General features: G+C 34.6%; 1 protein-coding gene across 2 annotated transcripts in view; it reads right to left on the bottom strand.

The window, feature by feature from the left end:
• LOC118194991 (acid-sensing ion channel 2-like) overlaps positions 1 to 19,586 on the bottom strand; it is a 53,873-nt gene that overhangs the window by 27,967 nt on the left and 6,320 nt on the right. The window contains exons 1-4 of one of the 2 annotated variants that reach the window (XM_035366215.2): positions 15,284 to 15,351; positions 11,514 to 11,638; positions 9,194 to 9,228; positions 5,526 to 5,689 (exon numbers count right to left, since the gene is read on the bottom strand). In XM_035366215.2, coding sequence (XP_035222106.1) covers positions 5,526 to 5,689; positions 9,194 to 9,228; positions 11,514 to 11,638; positions 15,284 to 15,292 — 333 coding nt within the window. In that variant the 5' untranslated portion in view covers positions 15,293 to 15,351. Of the gene's footprint in view, positions 1 to 5,525; positions 5,690 to 9,193; positions 9,229 to 11,513; positions 11,639 to 15,283; positions 15,352 to 17,457; positions 17,733 to 19,586 lie in introns of those variants that run through there. The other variant, XM_035366214.2, reaches the window with a different exon arrangement.

The following is a 19,586-nucleotide window of genomic DNA, read 5'->3' as shown; positions in this document are numbered from 1 at the left end:
TATTTAGATAACAAATTATTCATATATAACACCATGGTGTATCCCATACCAACTGACACCTATTCTGCCTGGTGTTACGCCAATAAAGCACAAATGTCTGGACTGTAAGTAATGCAAAATATCATCTTAATACAACTCACCAGAAGCAGGTGGTTCATTAGAAATATATCAATACTCGAGGAAAATAATAGTTTGCAAATTAATATGTTTATGGTTAAACTAGCCGAAACGTTTTTCAAAAATATTCATAAAAGTAACAACTCCATTCCATGAATGGATTACAGTACGCTGACTCTGTTCATAGAAAAGGTTCAGAGTTGTGCTCGAGTTAATTAATTGCTTCTCACTCGTTGCGTGCTCTTACTAATGTTTTATTAATTTTCAAATTTTATCTTGGTTGCTTCTAGATCAATCCGCCTTTACCCCAATTTCTTCGGCTTCCCACTCAAAACTGTATAGCTCTGAAATTAGACCCCCTCTTCTGTCAACGTATCTCCGGCTCCCTCAACGTCAACGTCCATCCATTTAAGGCCGTATCTCCGGCTATCCAGATTATTCTGCCTAAACGAAGCTTCCTGAAAACCAACCGCAGCACTCCATCTCCTGATGTCACCTACTACGTCACTACAGCTTCTTACACCTTCCAGCATGGAGGTAGGAAGTAAGTCCTTTGCTACCTCCATGCCTTCCAGTGCAGTAGCTTCCATAATGGATTGCAATGTCGTAGCACATTTGATCCTGCATACTTGCCAACCTATTACACTCAAAAATCAGGAGATTTTTTAAAGAAATCAGGAGATTTTTCACAATGTTAAAAATACTTTTTAAATGATAAAAATATAGTTTTTAAAGATAAATTAACTTTAAATAGTTACTAAGTCTTAAATGCAAGCAAAACAAAAACACCTTAGACATAAAAAACATTTTTATTACTTGCATCGTAAAAAAAAAAAAAAAAAAAAAGACACTTTAATCAGTTTTCATACAAATGTTATGGACAGTGGCAGATTTTGCTTTCGTTAAGAAAGAAACTTCATAATTTTGTTCATAGCAATTGCCACGTAGGCCTGCTTTCGTTTATAAAAGTTTTTCTAATGTGTCATCACTAATATTAGATCTAAATTTAGTCCTCGTTTTCGCAACAACACTAAAAATCCTCTCACACTCCGCATTACTATGGGGAACTGTCAAGATGGCCAACATAATTCTAGAGAGTTTACTATATTTTAAAATTCCATCAGCACCTTTCAATTTTCCAATTAAACTCCACTGGGTGTCAATCCTAGCTGATTTTATAACTTCATCCAAGTTTTCTAATTGTAAACTGCAAAATTGCGACTGCAGTATATCAGTAGCAACATCAATATCGTCATCTTTCATGACTAAACGAAGTAACACAGGAAATCTGTTCAAAAAGTACCTTATATCAGAAAAAGATGCATTTGCTAGAGCAGAAACATCAGCAACTTTAGCATGCAAAATCAGTTCATCGTTGACTGGGAATTTATGTAGTATGTAATCACATACTCGACAGAAGTAACTTCTAACATGAAGATAAAACTTATTTTTGTCTTCTTCTGAAAGTTCTTCCACTACTTTTGTAGTTGCAGCTCCTATTACCAAATCTTCATCTTTCTTCTGATTTTCTGTTCATATATAGAATTACAAGACAAAACACAGACTGGTTTTACAAACTTTGATAAAATGTCTTTAAACAGATCATAAATCATTGATTGCAAAACATGAATTAATGGAATTCTGCTTTGTAGAATTGCGTTAAGAACATCAAATGATGGCAAAATGAATTGTAAAAAAAGCAAAAAGCTTTGTTAAGGTCCGAAGAAAAAAACATAAATATTCGTTCTTCACAAGATAAACTTACAGCAATCGGAAAATGTTTCGTGTGTTGAGCAATTTTTTTATTTTGAGAGAAATTTGTATCAGCTTTACGCTTATATTTTGCAGTATTATTTTGAGAACTGCCAGTTGAATTGCTGAATGATGCAGAAATTACTTTATTTTTCTCAAACCTATTTTTAACAATGGAAGTAGTAACTACATCTCCATTTACTTTAGGTACTTTATAACTTTCAATAGAGCCTTTTATCTTAACTCTCGAAGCATTTACTTCTTCTTTAAAAAATGCAAGAAGTGGGTTCCATTGATCGAGGATTCTAGATAAGCATTTCTTTAAAGACAGCCAGCGTGTACACACATGTTTCAAAATTTTTCTCATTTCAGTATTATGCAGCTGTTGGAACTGTTTCAATTTTTCCTTTCTTTTAGAACTTCTTTCAAGATAATAATAAATATCAACAATGTGTTCATCCACATTTAATGGTAAAGAAGCTGCCCCTTTTTCAGCTGCTAAATTTAAGAGGTGACAGGTGCACCTCCTTATCTGCAAATCTGAATTTGCCTTTCTTAAGATGCCAGCAACACCAGTCTTCAAGCCTACCATTACTGGTGCATTATCGGCACCAAGTGCTAAGCAATTATCCAGAGGGACTGCATTTTCTTTTAAAGTTTTAATAATTAGCTGTGCTATATTAAAGCCTGTCGAATGTCCTTCTAAAGTGGGGACAGAAAGTAAACTGCACTCAATTTCTGAAGATTCTGGATTAAAAAAAGAAACAACAACTGGATACAGTTTTGAATCGATATTATTGCTTCCATCCGTAGAGAGGCAGAACGGAGCTGTTTTAATGCAATCAATAACTGAAGATTTATTTTTCAAACCCATTTCTTTAACAATTGCACCTGTTTTGGTCCTTGCACTTGAGTATTTCTTAGCGATTTCACTGTCGGGAAACATTCTTCTAAATAAAGCTGCAGCGTGATCCGATGCATTCAGTGGCAGGTTGTGCTCCAGTAAAAAGGCAGAGAACAGACATTCTGCATTAATCATTTTTTGGTCTTTTGTTTCCGAAGAAAAATTTAATTTTTCGTTTTTTTCAAAACAACTCATGTTGTCCTTGTGTTTTTGTGTACGCACATGTTTGAGAACATCTGCCCTTCCACCATGCGAAATAAAAAAATCGCAACGACAGATGGTACACATCGCAAATTTATTACATTTCCTTGAAGAAATAATGGAAGGAAAGTCAACCGTGTACGATTTTTGAAACGTGCACGAGTATTTCACCTTTCTCGCAGACATAACAAAAGACGATAATTTCTAAAACTATTTCCCAAAGGCACGTGTACTCACACAACTCAGGACAAGATGAACGAAATAACGAAAGAACATCCAAATAACGGCCCAACTGCCAAAGAATCCTCTTTGCAACGGCCTTGAGCTTGCTTTGTGCTCATTGGCTAATATATGCCAGATGACACGCAGTGGAGCTCGATGCCCATTCGAGAACTGGAGAACGACGTTTCTGGATACGTATGCTGTCACTCACAAAGCAGAAATTCTCATCTGATTCGCAAGGTTTTATTTTAGATATAATCTAGAGAAAATTCAGTTGCTGTCAGACGTCCAAAATCTTTTTTTTTTTTTTTTTTTTTTTTTTTTTGTTCATATAACGAAGCATTAAGCCAAGTTCCATAAAAATCGTGAGAAATATTAAGAATAAGAAAAAGTCGGGAGAAATATGTTGTAAATCGGGTTGGCGGGAGAGCGGTCGAAAATCGGGAGTCTCCCGCCTAAATCGGGAGAGTTGGCAACTATGCTAATGGATCTAAGACTTTTCGCAGTCGCTGTTTCGCCTTCGCCGTTTGGCTGCCGCTGTTTCGCTGACAGGACAGTTCGCCGGCAGCTGATTCGCCGTTGGCCATTTCGCCGTCAAGCAGAAATGAAATACGTAATAAAGAAATTACATATGCTTAGTTAGAAATTACGTCAGTAGAGCAAAATTATCACATTTCATAATTATATGCTAAATCCTTCCAAATAAACTCTTTATCTGGGGAAAATATCATCAGTTTCAGGTAATATTTTAGTAATTCTAGAAGATGTGTTTAATTGCAAAAGCTTTTTCCTTTTAAAATTTAAGACATCCAGATGCATATAATATGTAAACAAAATAATTAACTAAATAATAAGCTTAATAATATAGTATAGACATGTAAATTAAAATACGTCTCGACTATAAAATAGGTAAAGAAAAGTATTAAACTAAATAAACTTCATATGATATCGCAAGAAGCATTTAAAGAAAAACATGGCTTGACGGCAAATCGGTCCGACGGTGAAAGAAAGAACGACGTCGAAACGGCGGTAGCGAACAGTCTTATTCCGGATCTTGATACCCACCACAGCATATTTTCACTGAGATCGCTGTCCGAGTTCGATCCCACGGTTCACAAGACGAATTGCATTTAACCCATCAGTCAGGAATGCTGTGTTAGCCAAATAAAATGCTATCTCTTAACGCCAACTAAGCTAAACACAGGTTTGGACTTTGTCAGGGTGTCTGCGTCATGTGACTATGTTACCCGAGCCGCATGCTTTGGAGTAGATTGGCAAAGCTCTCACGATTAACTCCCCCAGTTTCGCGTCTAATATTCACGAATTCGATAACTGTTTACTCGATAATTGTCTTCGGTTTAGACTTTGGAACAGCTACATCGCTTCTGCCTGCTTTCAACTACTGATCTTAACTGCCCTCTACCACCTCAAAACGCTATTTTCGCATATACAGTCTATCGAAAAAAATCTGTTCATTTCGGTGTCTCCTACCTATTTTGATATTTTTGAAAAATATTTTGGTAAGACAGCGTGAGAATGAACATAAGTATGAAAAATTGCAATCTCCTACCTTATGTATCATTTTATTAACCTGTAAGGATCTTAAGTTTTACTAACGTTTATTTTATTTTAAATCTTTACTATCACTTCTTATTTTCTACTTCCGGCCAGAATTATAAGCGTTAAGGTTTTTATGCAAAGTTGTCTGGCGAACGCCAAGTATTTAAGTTGTGGCTTTTTGCCACGCGAGAGAGAGGAAGCAGTTGAGTCAAAGCAGGCCGCTTACCTTAGAAGTTACGCAGTTGCTGTTTGCCTTCCAGGCCAGAGGTTTTAATCCTCTTGATAACTTTTAAACGTATTGTAGTGTTCTCAGTTATCTGTACTACATACGCCTTCCTGTTAATATAAGGCCAATCTTCCACGTTTATTATTCTAAAGTTAAATTAGAGTTTAGTTTTATTTTTATACTTTTACGTTAGACCCCGAGTAGCGGGTCGGTGTATTCCGAAGTACGAAAGTTATTGTATATAGAGAAAAATAAAGGGTTTTGTATACCCTTCGTCTGTATCCTGTCTACTTACCACAATTAGTGAACATAGCTTTAGTAAGCTCTCTGTTCCGAGTCAGGTCCTTGTATGTTCCCGAAGAAGGTAAGAAGGAACATTGAACCTGATAAACCTACCCTTTTATTCTATTCTTAAAAAGCTGAATTTCTGATATGCGACTTGTTTCAGCAATAGCGATGACATTTTATATTATATATACTACATCCTATCTTAATCATATTTACATTACATATAAAACCATACCAAAAGTGCAAAAAAAGTACCCTTTTGACTCCAATATGGACACTCCTTCCCGGACTTACGATGATGCCACCCCTTTGCAAAGTAGGATATGTCCCTTGGGGGTGAACAAGTAGGCGAACTCCAAATTCCGAGGAGATTAAGTCCCAATACTGATCTCTCTCAATATTTAAAGTCAGACGAATACCTGCGTGAGAAAAAACAAATCTGCAGATAGGAAGCGTTAAGAATTTTGTTCATGTATAAAAATCATTTGCATCGTTAATATGATAGGTTCTTGCAGGGGAAATAATCTCTAAAAGAGGTGATGAGAACTTTTCGTTGAGGTCCAAGTGACAGCTACGGTATATGCTGAATGAAAAATGTAGGCACGAATTTTGCAATAAAAGCAGATTTGGGCTTTAACAAGCGTTGAATAAAAGAACTGTTTAAACTACGTATTAGGGGTGTTCAAATGAAAAGGTATGAAATGACACGATAGATATACTGAAGTCTTTATTCACAAGTAATCACCAAAGGCCTGAGCGCAGCTATCCCACTCTTTCACGAGCCGAAGGATTCGTTCTTCCTAGAATTCCTTGAGCTGTGACAGGAGTCAATCCTCCATTGTGTCCTTCAGCTCGTTGTCTGAGTTGAAGCCCTTCCCTTTAAGATGTCACTTCTCACAAAGTCGTTCACCTTGTCGATGAGTTCGGCCGTGATTACGGATTTTACCAAGCCTTGTCTCGAGTCAACATTCAAAAACTCCAAGCCTTCACGAAAACTGGTACTCCACTTTCTCACTAACTTGCCGGACACAGTCTGCTCCATATACGGCCGTAATCCGACGATGAATATCGGACGGTTTAACCCTTTCTACAGTCAGCAATCTGACAACATCTCCTCAATCGTCGAATTTTTTAACGTGAGCGCCAAGATGTCATCACACGCACTGCCGCATCAATGGGACGGAACACACTTCTGCCTGCTTCACTCCGGCATCATGTGCGGCCGCTTGCGCATGTGCAGAACCACGTCGGACACTACATTCGCGTCCATAGATGTCTCACTATGTTATGCCAAAGTAGCATATTCAAATTTCAACCGGTTTGGTTGTTTCGACGTTTCGTACCTTTTCATTTGAACGCTCCTCATAATTTGAAGCTTAGATCAACAATACTATTAAGAAAACTAAACTTGCCTTCGATATATTCTGGTATATACAGCATACTTATCCATTACTGTGTTTATAAAGTGTAGATCGTATTTCCTAATTGTACATATATTTTGTCAGCTATAATTATCATTTTTTTCAGCTACTGGGAGAGCATTTTGTAAGAAAAACGATTTGCTATTAAAGTGACTGTTTGTCATGCAACAAAATATTTCTTACTCCAAAAATTTTGAATTTTTGGTAAAATCCTAGCATACGGAGCAGCCTTGGCGCGATTTTGAAAATTATCGCCAACACCAAAATGACGTCTTTAACTACTTATCGTATATGTCCCATTTACTGCTCATCATAAAGTCGCCAAAAGTAGCCAAATCCCTTGTGCACCGGATACTAGGATTAAACCGAATTGTTCAAACTCCATATAAAAACCCACCGGTTAGAAGAAAATCATTGATGCTGCTGTTAGTCATTTTGAAGACGCTATTTCTCATTTCAAATAACATGCTGCTGTCCGAAAGTTTTATTCAAAACGTTTCCTTCTTTTTAATTCTTTGCCCACCAGCGGCCGAGCGGTAAAGTCGCTGAACACTGGTAGTTCAGTCCGAGGTTCGAATCCCGCGAACGGGCTGGCTGCATGGGCGTTTTCGTGGTTTTCCCCATGTGGAACGTGTATACGAGCCAGTTTCCCTTAGAAAGTCCTCCACGAAAGGCATCCCTCCTCTTAGGCAGATAGACCTAGTGTACTTTGCCATAATTAAATACACCACACACCACACCACTTTTTAATTCTTTGTCAGAATCGTTCTAAAAGTGTTTAAACATCCTCTGTAAGAAAGAAATCAAAATTGAACATACCTACGAACAGCAAAATTTATCTCATCCTCATTCCGCAAATAATATAGGGTTAGCAGAAATGATTCATTCGTTTTAAAAAGGCTACATTTTCAAAAGTATTTTACGTACACATACGAAAAATATATGAAAACGATAAACTCACCAAGTTTGTATAGCCTCTAGAAATATTCAGTATGTGCCCCTTGGCAAACATCCAGACGATAATCGAGCTCATTCCATACATTTTGTAGCATTGTTTTCCAAATTTTCCTCCTGTCAATTGACCAGATGCTCGAAATACCATAAAAAAAAACTTTGTGGAAGATTCTGCGTAACGATTGCGTTTTAAACCGTACCATGTGTAGCTCCTGCAACCATTAAAGCCGGAGGATTACGCCCGTCGGGCAGATTTTTGCGTCAACATTGGAGGACGAAGATTTCTCCACCAAGATGATATTCAGCGATGAAGCAACGTTCCACTTATTCGAGAAACTTGTGACATAATGAAAACAACTTGGTAAGTTTGTCGCTCTTTTCATACATTTTTCATGTGCTTACCGTAATACTTTCGAAAATATAGCCTTTTCAAAATGAATGAATCCCCTCTCCATTTATGCTAATCCTATATTATATGCCATCCCAGCCTAGGCTACAGTACGCAAGACTTAGACAAGTCGTAGAAAAAAACATGGAAACATTTAAAAATAACACATTACGAATGATAACCAACGCATAATGGTTTGCCACAAATAGACAAAGAATTAAAAGTGACAAACATGCATAATCATATTCTTAACACCTCCCATAATCTATTTGAAGAAAATGAAAAATCACTACGTATTCAAGTACTCCTCGATTATGACCCGACGTTGGAAGATCTAGTTAAAAGACCCCAAAGCGATTTTTCACAAATTAAACTGGTAATCTCTTCAATCTGAAAGTGAAATGTGATAAATGGACATATTTTGTAAATATCCATCATACCTGGCAAAGCATGTTTATAGACTTTGTTTTATCAGTGTGAAAATCCTGATGACTAAAGCAGGTTATAAACATTATATCATATACAGTGTTAACATAAAATAATAATGTATGAATTACGACGGCGTGGCAAAGCAGGTAAATTGCAGCTCATGGCAAATCAGTAGGACTTCTGTTGTTTTAAAACGAAGTATTCAAATGCAACTTATAATTGAAGATTAAAGTAAAGTTAAATTGAAAGCGTTTGCTCTTAAAATTCGCGCATTTCACACGAATTGGTTAAATTATGAAAAGTAAGATTATGCTATTAAATTTTTCCAGATACCGCTTGAACAGTTTTATTTCATGATTTCAGTATTTCATTCCAAATTACGATCGAATGGAGTTGAAAAAGTCATGATTTCATTACCGCTAGATGGCGGCACACTGCCATCCATTTTTCTAGCCAAATCGGCTCGAGTATTTAATTTTTAGGTACACTTAATTATTAATAACAGCCAATGCTTTAAATCGAAATGATCAAATATTGGTTAAAGCAAAAGTTTAGTAATATTGGTTAAAGCAATAGTTAGTAGAAGTTGCTAAACACCAATTGCACCATCATACCAATTACTCCCTCAGACTCATACCCATATAGCCAAGCTGAGCCCAGACGCTTAGAAGGGTCATGCACTCTATCAAGGAGCACAGCCCAGTAAAATATGAAAAACTGTAAATACTTACCCTCCTCGTCGAGGACTTGGCATGCACCCATGAGCCTTGACATAAAAAAAAAAAAAAAATTAAAAAAACTGAAACTTTATTGCTCTACACCAGTATTTCTTAAACTATGGGTCGCGACTCAAAATAGGGTCGCAAACAGAAATTTTGAGGTCACGAAAATTCAATTCGATAGATGAATTTAAAGAAACTGCATTCATAAGACTTATAAAGAAATTACATTAATGAGATTAGACTTACGTATTCAAGTACTAAGACATTACTTGAATACGTACGTAAGTCTAATTTGGACATTACATTAATCGATAATAATGAGATTAATTACCCGTTATTACCCGTGCAAAAGAATCTGTAAAACTATCTAGCGATTCAAACCTAAAACTTGAGTTTTCATAAAAGTCCTAGATGAATTCTGGATCGCAGTTCGAACTAGATTTCTCACTATTCCTGAAATGTCATTAAATGTTCTGCTCTCATTCAGCACCACATATTTTTATAAAACTACTTTTTCAGCTTTAACGCTAATTAAAATCAAATGTCGTTCAACATTGAAACATGTTGAAAATGCTTTATGTCCAGCAGTGTCAAAATAGTGTACCAACATTTAATTTGTTATGCGGCAGAAAATGAGCATATTTGTCTCATTAGAATTTTCTTTAATTTTCGTTTGCTTAAAATAAATCCTAAAATACATCTTTTTATACGTATATTGTTTACTAAAGAAGTAAATTATTTACGGGAGGATATTTATTTTTATATCTTTATTTCATATTTAATGTCCGGGTTTTCGAAAAAAATCTCAGTGATAAAAAAAGGTCGCGAACTGCAATCCAGGAAATCTGAAAGAAAGTTCGGTCAGGAAATCTGAAAGAAAGTCTAACTACCTCAGTTTAAACCAGTTACTGTGGCGCTCTCGTTTAAGAGCGCACACCGTTTTGTGTCGCCAGAATCAAGCCAAAAAAGTATATTCGTCAATCCCAAAGTAAGTTGCGCTGGTAAGATATTGGATGAAAGAGATGGGTTTATTTTATAAAATTGAAAATTTCATTACTAATATTTACTTATTTGGTTAAGGGGTTACTTATTTGGTTGGAAACCCAAAATCTTCAAAAAATTGTGATTTCAGATTTTTGCATTTTCAAATTCTCTACACTTTTATCTTTCTAAAAATACCATTCTTTAATCTCTATGAAAGTTAGAATAAAAAAAATCTAGTTTTAATTTGTCATCTGCTGCTTTGATCAGAGAGGATTTTTACACAAACACGCGTTTTTCTCCAAATGTAATTTTTTTATACTCGATGTACCTTTTCTCAGGAACTACTGCTCACAGGCATCTAAACTTTTTATGGCTTATTTATTAGGTTCCCTAATATTTACTGAAATGAGCTTTTTGTAATAAATTAAGAAAAAAAAAATTTAAAATTTTTTTGTGTGAGAAAAGTGCTAAATTTTACTATGCCTAACAAAATATTCTGTAATTTACTCTAAAATTCAAAATGTTTTAAAAGCTCATTTCAGTATAATCAAATAGGTATACTTTAATTACAGAAAAAATTTCAAGCTTGTACCTACAGCAGATTTTGAGAAAAGGTAGTACATCGAAAATGGCCAATTTAACATTGTCGATATAGGGTCTGCTGATACCCCTTAAACTAAAAACGCAGTAAATTATATTAAATATTATACATATAAAAGTAAGAATTTAAGTTCCTGCTGTGGAGTGATATTCAGCGAAACAGGGTACTATACACAATGGGACTTTGTAAATCGAACACCAGTAACGCGATTCCTTCCTGATCTTACGTTTGTAGCAATGCGAACACCTTCGCGTAGGGTTGTTTTTTCTTTTTTTTTTTTTTTTTTTTTCGATGTTCCAGGTATATAATCCGGAACATGATTCCCACCTAATTGGCTTATATTACGTCTAAACGGCCGAGTTTGTGTCGATTTATTTCTTCCAATTGGATACGTCGCAAAAGTGCCTTCAATAAATTTGAGCAAAACGTTGATACGCAATAATGTTCCATCTCATATCCACTTCACCCATTTCAATACACAAAATCGTGTCGCATCTCCATAACGAGTATACTCGTCATACACAGTTAACTGGTTAAGCATTTTCCCCTCCCCCCTCTTCGTTTTCTTTCTTTATTTTAAATCCTTGAGTACCCAAAGTTCCGAAAGTAGTTAAAAAAGAACTAATAAACATATCTAAGTATTTATCTAGGCATAAACTTATCTAAGAATACTCAACGGAATAAATGTGGATGATAGGCAAAATACAATGTTGAAATTTCATTGAATCATTGATTGCTGCTTACCTTGCGTTGTTCCTCCTTTCTTTATCATAGTAGGATTGTTGGTTTCCTTGTTCCGTATAGATAAAGTGTGACAGAGTCCAAATATGGGAGACGTCACATTGGTAAGTACTGTTCGAAACGCCGCTCTAATTATACATATAAAAAGAAAAAAGAAGCTACTTTAAATTTAATCCAACCATAAAATAAATAAATAAATAAATAAACAAATAAATAAATAAATAAATTCACATATTTCATCTGAATGCATTTTAGGTCCTAACGTGCGGATAAAAGAACTGTTTGAAAATTATTGCCATTATTTCGAATATAAAGAATTTTTAATTTTAAGGAAAATCTTTAACAATGCCGTAAAGTAACTGGAAAAGATATTTGTGTATATATTGTTAAAATTTACATTTTGAATTTCCAAAATATTAAAATACTAAAAAAGATCATACAATACTAAAGATAAAAAAGGATACCAAATTTTTTCCGTTAATTCACATTCGGTTTGCAAATTTATATGCATAGATATTATTCTAGATCACATTATTATTTTTTATGAAACTAATGAAAATGTTCTTCCCATTTATACTTCTTCCTTAGTGTTCAATAAAAGTTTTAATTACTTTATTTTGTAGAGACATTACGTATTTTTTTTTTTTTTTTTCGAAGCAGAAGAGATGAAAAATCAGCAAAAGCCTTCGCCGGGAATCGAACCACGGACCTCTGGAATACCAGCCCAGTGTGCAGAACCACTACACCACGAAGGCACGCTAGGAAAGCGGGAGAAATACCTTATAATTTAATTAAATATTTTCTTCATAAATCATTTCCTCAATCAACATTGTTTATTAACATATACCCTTACTTTTTATTTACTATTCACGGTCTAATAAATTGAGTTGAAAAGTTTTTAACAGAAGAATTTATTTGAACCTATTCAATAAGAGCATTTTCTATTATTTATTGACATTATTTGTTGAAGAAATCCTACAACTGTAGACAATAAAATTTTTTTAAAAAAATCCCCAACCTATATAATTTTCGAGCCATCTATATTTTTTCAGTTTTAGAGTGTAAAAATGTTGAAATTAATTACAGATATTTCAGGGCTGGAACTAAAACTTGAAATAGTTAAGTTGTGAAGATTAACCAAAGTGATTTTTCCTGATATAATAAACTGAAATAAACTGAAATGAACTTCAAATGAAATAATAATAATTGTCTGAAAGCCACTTTACTGAAGAAAATAGGTTAAATATGATTAGTCCAGAAACACATTAATTTTTGGCATTTTGCGTTGAAAACTGTAAAAGGCTCTATCATTTTTCAAATTGTTGCCACCGAATATTATCGGCCTGTATTGTATTTAAAGATATTAAATAATGAAGAATCTGTATAAATGTATGCATGTTTCTCGCATTGTGATAAGACAACGGTGTCTAGAGCCATCAAATTTCCAACACCGTAATCCTCCAACTGAACATGGGCATCTGGAAGCCCAAATTTGAAATTCGGAATTCGTTTTATTATCTATTTCACATTTTGTAAAACTTTAACGAATTTTTGATTCACAGACTCAACGATTTCAAAGCAAGCAATGGCAACACGGAAAAGAAAAAAAAAATATCTCCAAGCATGCGAAAATGTGTATCGGAAATTCTAAAGATATGCTCTTTTTAAATAATTTAGTGATATTGCTGTTGAATTGAATTTTATGGTTTAAGTTCGAAGAACATGGTATTTAATAAACAAAGGTAACACAAAACGTTCAAAAAAGTCCCTTTAGGCGTAATATAAAATCTGAAAACTTCCGGATTTTTTAAAAAATTTTTACAACAGTAGCACGATAATATGCAGATGTTATTTATATATATATATAATGCTTTGTCATAATTAATTATTTCTAAACCTACGATAGCCCTATTGTTTTCATTTTTTTTTAAACATGTGGAAGTATATAAAATTTATTACGTATAGAATGAATGTGTTGCTTCAAATGTATCGATAGATTTTCCTCTCACAAACACTATATACTACCAAATACAGTTCCTGTTTGTGTAATTTTAACACAGTACTTTCATTAAAAAAAAAAAAAAAAAAAAAGACATTTTGAGACATTTTTTTATGATTTCCTTTTACGGAAAGATTTCTCCACGTAATGATAGTATTTTCTTAGCGCTTAGATACAAAATAAAATATCGCCTAGGAATCAATACCATATAAAATTTACGATAGGCATCTCCTGAGTTGACCGCATGTGTGTTTTGAAATTGCAAGTGAGACCTATTATTTTGCTAAATCTTAGAGAAAATGGAAAAATCTGAAACTGAGTATTTTTCTTACGAAATAAGCACGCAACCACTGGAAAAGTAGATTATAGATTATACTCGAAAAGTGCAATTTTGGAAATTTGAGATAGCTGTGACCTTGTATTTTCTCTCATAGAGACTTTGTAAGTCATCCGCTAATCTCCTTTATGTATCCTTAGAAGAAAACAGTCTTGTCGTAGTCAGCTTTAGTTTGAAATAGATTTCTCTTAACTGGAATGGGGATTCCTGTTTTAAGGAAACTTTTATCAGCTCTACAGTTAAAATACTTTCAATTTTTACTCCAAATGGGCAATTTGCCCTGAAGGACTATTAATTTCATTTTGGCATTTTGCGTCGAAACTTTTAAAAAGCAAACGTCGAAACTTTTGTATTCACATTTCAAATCGTTGCCATTATATATTATCGCCCTGTCTTATATTTAAAGAAATTAAATAATGAAGAATCTTCATAAATGGATGTCTGTTTCTCGCATTGTGATAAAACAACGGTACCTAGAGCCATCAAAATTTGAATAACGTAATCTTCCATAGGATATAGGCATGTGGAAGCCCTAATTTGAATCTGAAATTTGTTTTACTATTACCGATTTCAGATTTTGTAACACTTCAACAATTTTGATTAAAAAACTAAACGATTTCAAAACGAGCCATGGCAACAATGTACGAAAAAAAAAACATTTTTATCTCCAGCGCGCGAGCTTTGTATCGGAAATTCTGAAGATAGGCTCATTTAAAAATTAATTTGCGATATTGCTGTAGAACTGAATTTTATAGTTTGAGTACGTAGAACACGATATTTAATAAATAAAAGTAACACACAAAACACGTTAAAAAAACGCCCCTTTAGGCGTAATGTAAAATCTAAAAGCTTTCAGATATTTTTTATATGAAATTAATTGATTTATACTTCGTAATTATGTTTAAAGAAGTATAAAAAGCACCATTAAAACGCCAAAATTATTTTTCAATATGAAATTTTTAAGAAATTTAAAAAAAAAAAAAAAAAAAAAAAAAAAAAAAAAAAAACCTCCCAAAATAGATAAAAATCATTTATTTTCAGACTCAACTTGTTCCTTATTACTCTCTATTTTTTAAATTTTTTGTTTTTGGAATTTTTAATATATAAATATTTGAAGTTCAAGTCACTTAATTATACAAAATTCTTTTCTGGCACCATATATGTCAGTGTCATCAAAACTTTTCTCGTCTTCTATAACAAAATTCAAATAAAAAATCTGAAGGGGTACGAAATATTCTTGCAGTTCGTAAAGCATCATCGTTACTTTCTCAACGAAAAAGTACACATAGCAATACTCACGAGCAAATTACATCATGCAAAGAATTGCTATTTTTCTGTAGCTTCCAGACACCGCCTGTAGGGTCGATAGTTAACTTTTAATTTAGGTTAAAATAACACGGCGAACAAATATTAATTTAGAAATCAAACAACAAATACCAGCGTCATATTTGCAAATTTTCACAGGACTAGTTTTGATGGTTTTACGGAATCATCAACCTCAGCTGCCAAAGTGCAAATGAACGAGATAAGATATAGTGAAAAGATAAGATAAAATAAAAATAGCTGGGAAGGAGTTAAGCTACTGGCGCCATCTATTGATGAAGCAAGAAAACTAAAACACAATTTCCTTAAAGGCTGAAGGCAAAGACCGATTGAAATTAGGGTCGTTAACTAGAACAGAAAGATTTTTTGAATGTAAAACGCCTCTAGAAAATTTAGAAATTCACCAACGGAAGATGTTTTTGAATAATTGTGGCTGCAGAAAAATGGAAAGTGTGATTTTTGAACCAACAATCCTGGGCAACAGAGGACTTTTGTGTTTTCTTTTTCCTAACATATGCCTCATGTTGTTTAACGCGAAATTATAAGGCTCTCTTAGTTTAACCAATATAAATTAAACCACACTGGCAAGGAATCCTGTAAATACCCCAGGAATTCAAATCCGGAATGGGGTCCTTAGGTATGGATCTAGGAATTCTATTAATAAAAGAATAAACGACCCGAAAGTTAAATTTCTGTAAAATACGGGCAGTTTTATAGTTAATTGAAGGAAAGAAAGGAATGACAACAGAATTCTTATAATCTTCTAAAACAAGGGTGTGCCTTTTGGTGGGTTCCACCTAACGTTCCACCATCTCAACACACCAAAAGGAAACAGCCTTTCCTTTACTCCCTCATTTTCCTATCCCTGCTTCCCTGCCAGAATGAGTTTTCAGTTTCAAGCCAAATAGAATAGAAAATACTATTTAAGCTGAGATGTACACTACTTCAGACAGAGCGTATTCTGCCGTTCGACCACGTCGTTCGTTTCAAGCTAAAGCTTGCTATAGTGCGGCCGTGAATATTAGTTGCCAATTAATCTACGTCGGTGATTTACCAACAGCCAACTATGCGTTAAATATCTCTGTGCGGCTTCGGCTGATTATTCAACTTAGAATTAATTTAGTTTTACGTTTCTACTTTTAAGTTAAAGCCATAAGTGCTGGCTATTTGCATGCCCAAATGGGGCCATCTGTGAATTTATTTGAGTTAAAATAAAAGGGTATTTTAGCCCTTCTTTTGCTATTGTTACTCACACAACAGAACTTAGCAAATAGTCATTTCACAGTTCTAGAAGGTTCTGGCATCCAAGTAACTTTATTTTAGCTAGAAAACTAAATAACGACTGTTCGTTTGCATAATACATAATGCACCTGAAATAAATTTCTTCTAGCCCAAGCATAATGATGAATAAAATGTGTGTTAATTTTATTTTCATCTGTTGCGCAGTTTTATGACTTAACTTTTCTGTACAATGGCTATGACGTCATACATGTATATGCATTTTGCCCGAAACCTATAAGTCATAGAGATATATGGATCATGGTCATTTTAATGCATTCAGAGCCAGGAATTTCAGTCACAGAGTTTATACGATCTTGATTGAATACGCTGTACGTTATGAAATATCCTAGTTAATGTTTGTTACTTTCAGAGTTTTTGAATGAAAAATTTGTTCCAAACTTAAAGAAATCAAAGAAATCTGATTTCACCCCCCCCCCAAAGGGCGTTTGCCTAGAAGGGTTATTAATTTCATTTTTGAAAACTTTAAAAGTCTCAATCACTTTCAAATTGTTGCCACCCAATATTATCGCGCTGTACTATATTAAAGAAATTAAATAACGAAGAATCTGCATAAAGGTTTGTATGTTCCTCGCATTGTAATAAAACAACGATGGCACGTAGAGACATCCAATTTTGAAAAACGTAATCCTCCACCTGAATCTGGAAGCCCAAATTTAGAATTCGTTTTATTATCTATTGTATATTTTGTAAAGCATTTACGAGTTTTTGATTAACAAACTCAACGATTTCAAATCGAGCAATGGCAACACTGTATGGGGGGGGGGAATTTTTATCTCCAGCGTGCGAGACTGTGTATCGGAAATTCTAAAGCTATGCTTTTTTAAAATTATTTTGCGATATTGCTGTTGAACTGAATTTTACGGTTTAAGTGTAAAGAACGTGATATTTAACAATTAAAGGTAACACACAAAACGTTAAAAAAAAAACGCCCATTGGCGTAATATAAAATTGGAAAGTATTCGGAAAGTATTTAATATTGAACTTACTTATCATCATAGCAGTCTTTACTGTTATAGGTACACTGGATGATGAGATCGGATGCCCTGTGTCCGTACCTGGAGAGGTTGTCCTTAGTAATTCCTAAATTCAACCAGGTGTCGCTGAGATCTGCAGCACTTTGTTCAATTAACTCATGCTCAGACTGATAGCAAATGGATAAATTTTTGACAGATTTCGGAATTTCTATGTTACTTGCGTTGATTCCTATTTTTGCACCTTTTGTCTTCTTAGATGTTAGCTCAAAATAAACCTCTGCGTATGACTGTGAAAAAAATCATTTATATTAAAAACAGAAAAAATACATTTTCTAAAAAAATTGCAAATATTAATAAATAAGTAAACATTTAACAAATTAAGTTTTTTTTTAATATAACCCATTTTAATTAGCAATGGTACAAAAATATTTTACAGTTTAACAAATCGTAACTATATTTTAAAAAGCTGATAAGTACACCACATGACTACTTTGTACGAGATATTAAATTATGCGCATTTTTTCCTGCATTTCATTTAAACTTAATTCCTCGAATTTCATTACAGATTTCTCATTCAATTATGGTAAAAAAAATTAGCATTAGCCGCATTTAAACAACTAAATTGTAAGGATTTTAAGTTTGACTAACGTTTATTTTGTTTTAAGAATTTACTGTCTTCCCTATTTTCCACTTCCGGTCAGAATAAACGCGTTAATTTGTTTATGCAAATTGTACTTGCTAACCCTTAAATATTAAAGTTGTGGTTCGCCAAGAACAGAGTTAGGGAGAGAGTGATCCTTTTTGCCACTTATTTTCACGCGTGCTTTCAATCAGTTGCTTTTAAGGTCTTAGGAGGAAAAGTCAGAAGCCTTTAAGGTCACAGGTTTAGTTCTCTTGATATCTAATCTCCCTATTCCCAGCCAGGACATTAGACGTTCTCTAAACAGATTAGAAGATCAAGTAGTCCTTATAAAATTGATGATAATTCTACAACTATTGCATGCAGAAAGGCATAAAAACCTTAACCGGAAGATAAGAACAACATAATTCAATCATTTTTAAAGCAAAAAATGCGCAAATTACCAACAGAATTAAAAAAACTAAGCTCACGAGGCCGAATAACAGAATGGGTTTTTATATATATATATATACTTTTGGTCGGCTGATTGCAATCAAAAAGGGAGGTGTACCTCTACATGTTATAGCCTTCCCTCATACAGAATTTCAACGTCCTGAGACTATTTCTTTTCTAGTTATGCGAAGTACATACATACATACACAGACGCCACAATACACTGACTACCAATAAGTATTTGGACACCTATGCAAATGACGATATCTGCGGTCCTAAGGTACGTCACGGACTCCGCCGGTATATATCGTGTAGGAAACAGCATCGGCTTTAGTCGCATGCAAGATGCATCGCAGATCGGAGCTCTCTGATTTCGAGAAAGGTATAATTATCGGGTATCACAAATGTGGCCCATCATTAAGGGACATATCTAGCGATCTGAAGTACCCAAAATCGACAGTGGCCTATGTGATTAAGAAGTGGAAGGTGAGCGGTGATTGTCGGAATGTGCCCCGAGTCGGCAGACCAAAGAAACTGGGAGATAGAGACCGACGAGTGCTGTCCAGAGAAATTCGGAAGAACCGCACCCAACCGATGGCCCTCATCCGCGAGGAGTTTCAACACGCATCCGGGAGTATTGTTTCAATGAATACCATTCGTAAGGAAGCACATCTGCTTGGTTTTCATGGTCGTGCTGCTGCCCATAAGCCTTTGATCACAAAGTCCAACCCAGTTGCTCGGTTAATGTGGTGCAAAGCACATCGAAATTGGACCGTAGATCAGTGGAAACGGGTTCTTTGGATTGACGAATCAAGGTTCACCCTTTAACGTTCGGATGGCAGGGTCTGGGTCTGGCGTCTACCTGGAGAACGTCTCCTTCCAGAATGCATTGTGCCAACAGTCAAGTTCGGTGGAGGTGAAATTATGGTCTGGGGGTGTTTCTCCTGGTATGGGTTGGGACCCTTGGTCGCCATTCATGGTAAGCTCAATTCCGATGCCTACTGCACTATTTTGGATGACAATGTGCTTCCTACGTTGTGGCAGTTTTACAGGTTGGAACCCTGTTACT

Source organism: Stegodyphus dumicola, chromosome 9 (genome assembly GCF_044657685.1).
Source record: "Stegodyphus dumicola isolate Sdum_Otavi_A_Nest chromosome 9, ASM4465768v1".
Classification (NCBI taxonomy): domain Eukaryota; kingdom Metazoa; phylum Arthropoda; class Arachnida; order Araneae; family Eresidae; genus Stegodyphus; species Stegodyphus dumicola.
This window is presented reverse-complemented; position numbering and strand designations above follow the sequence as displayed.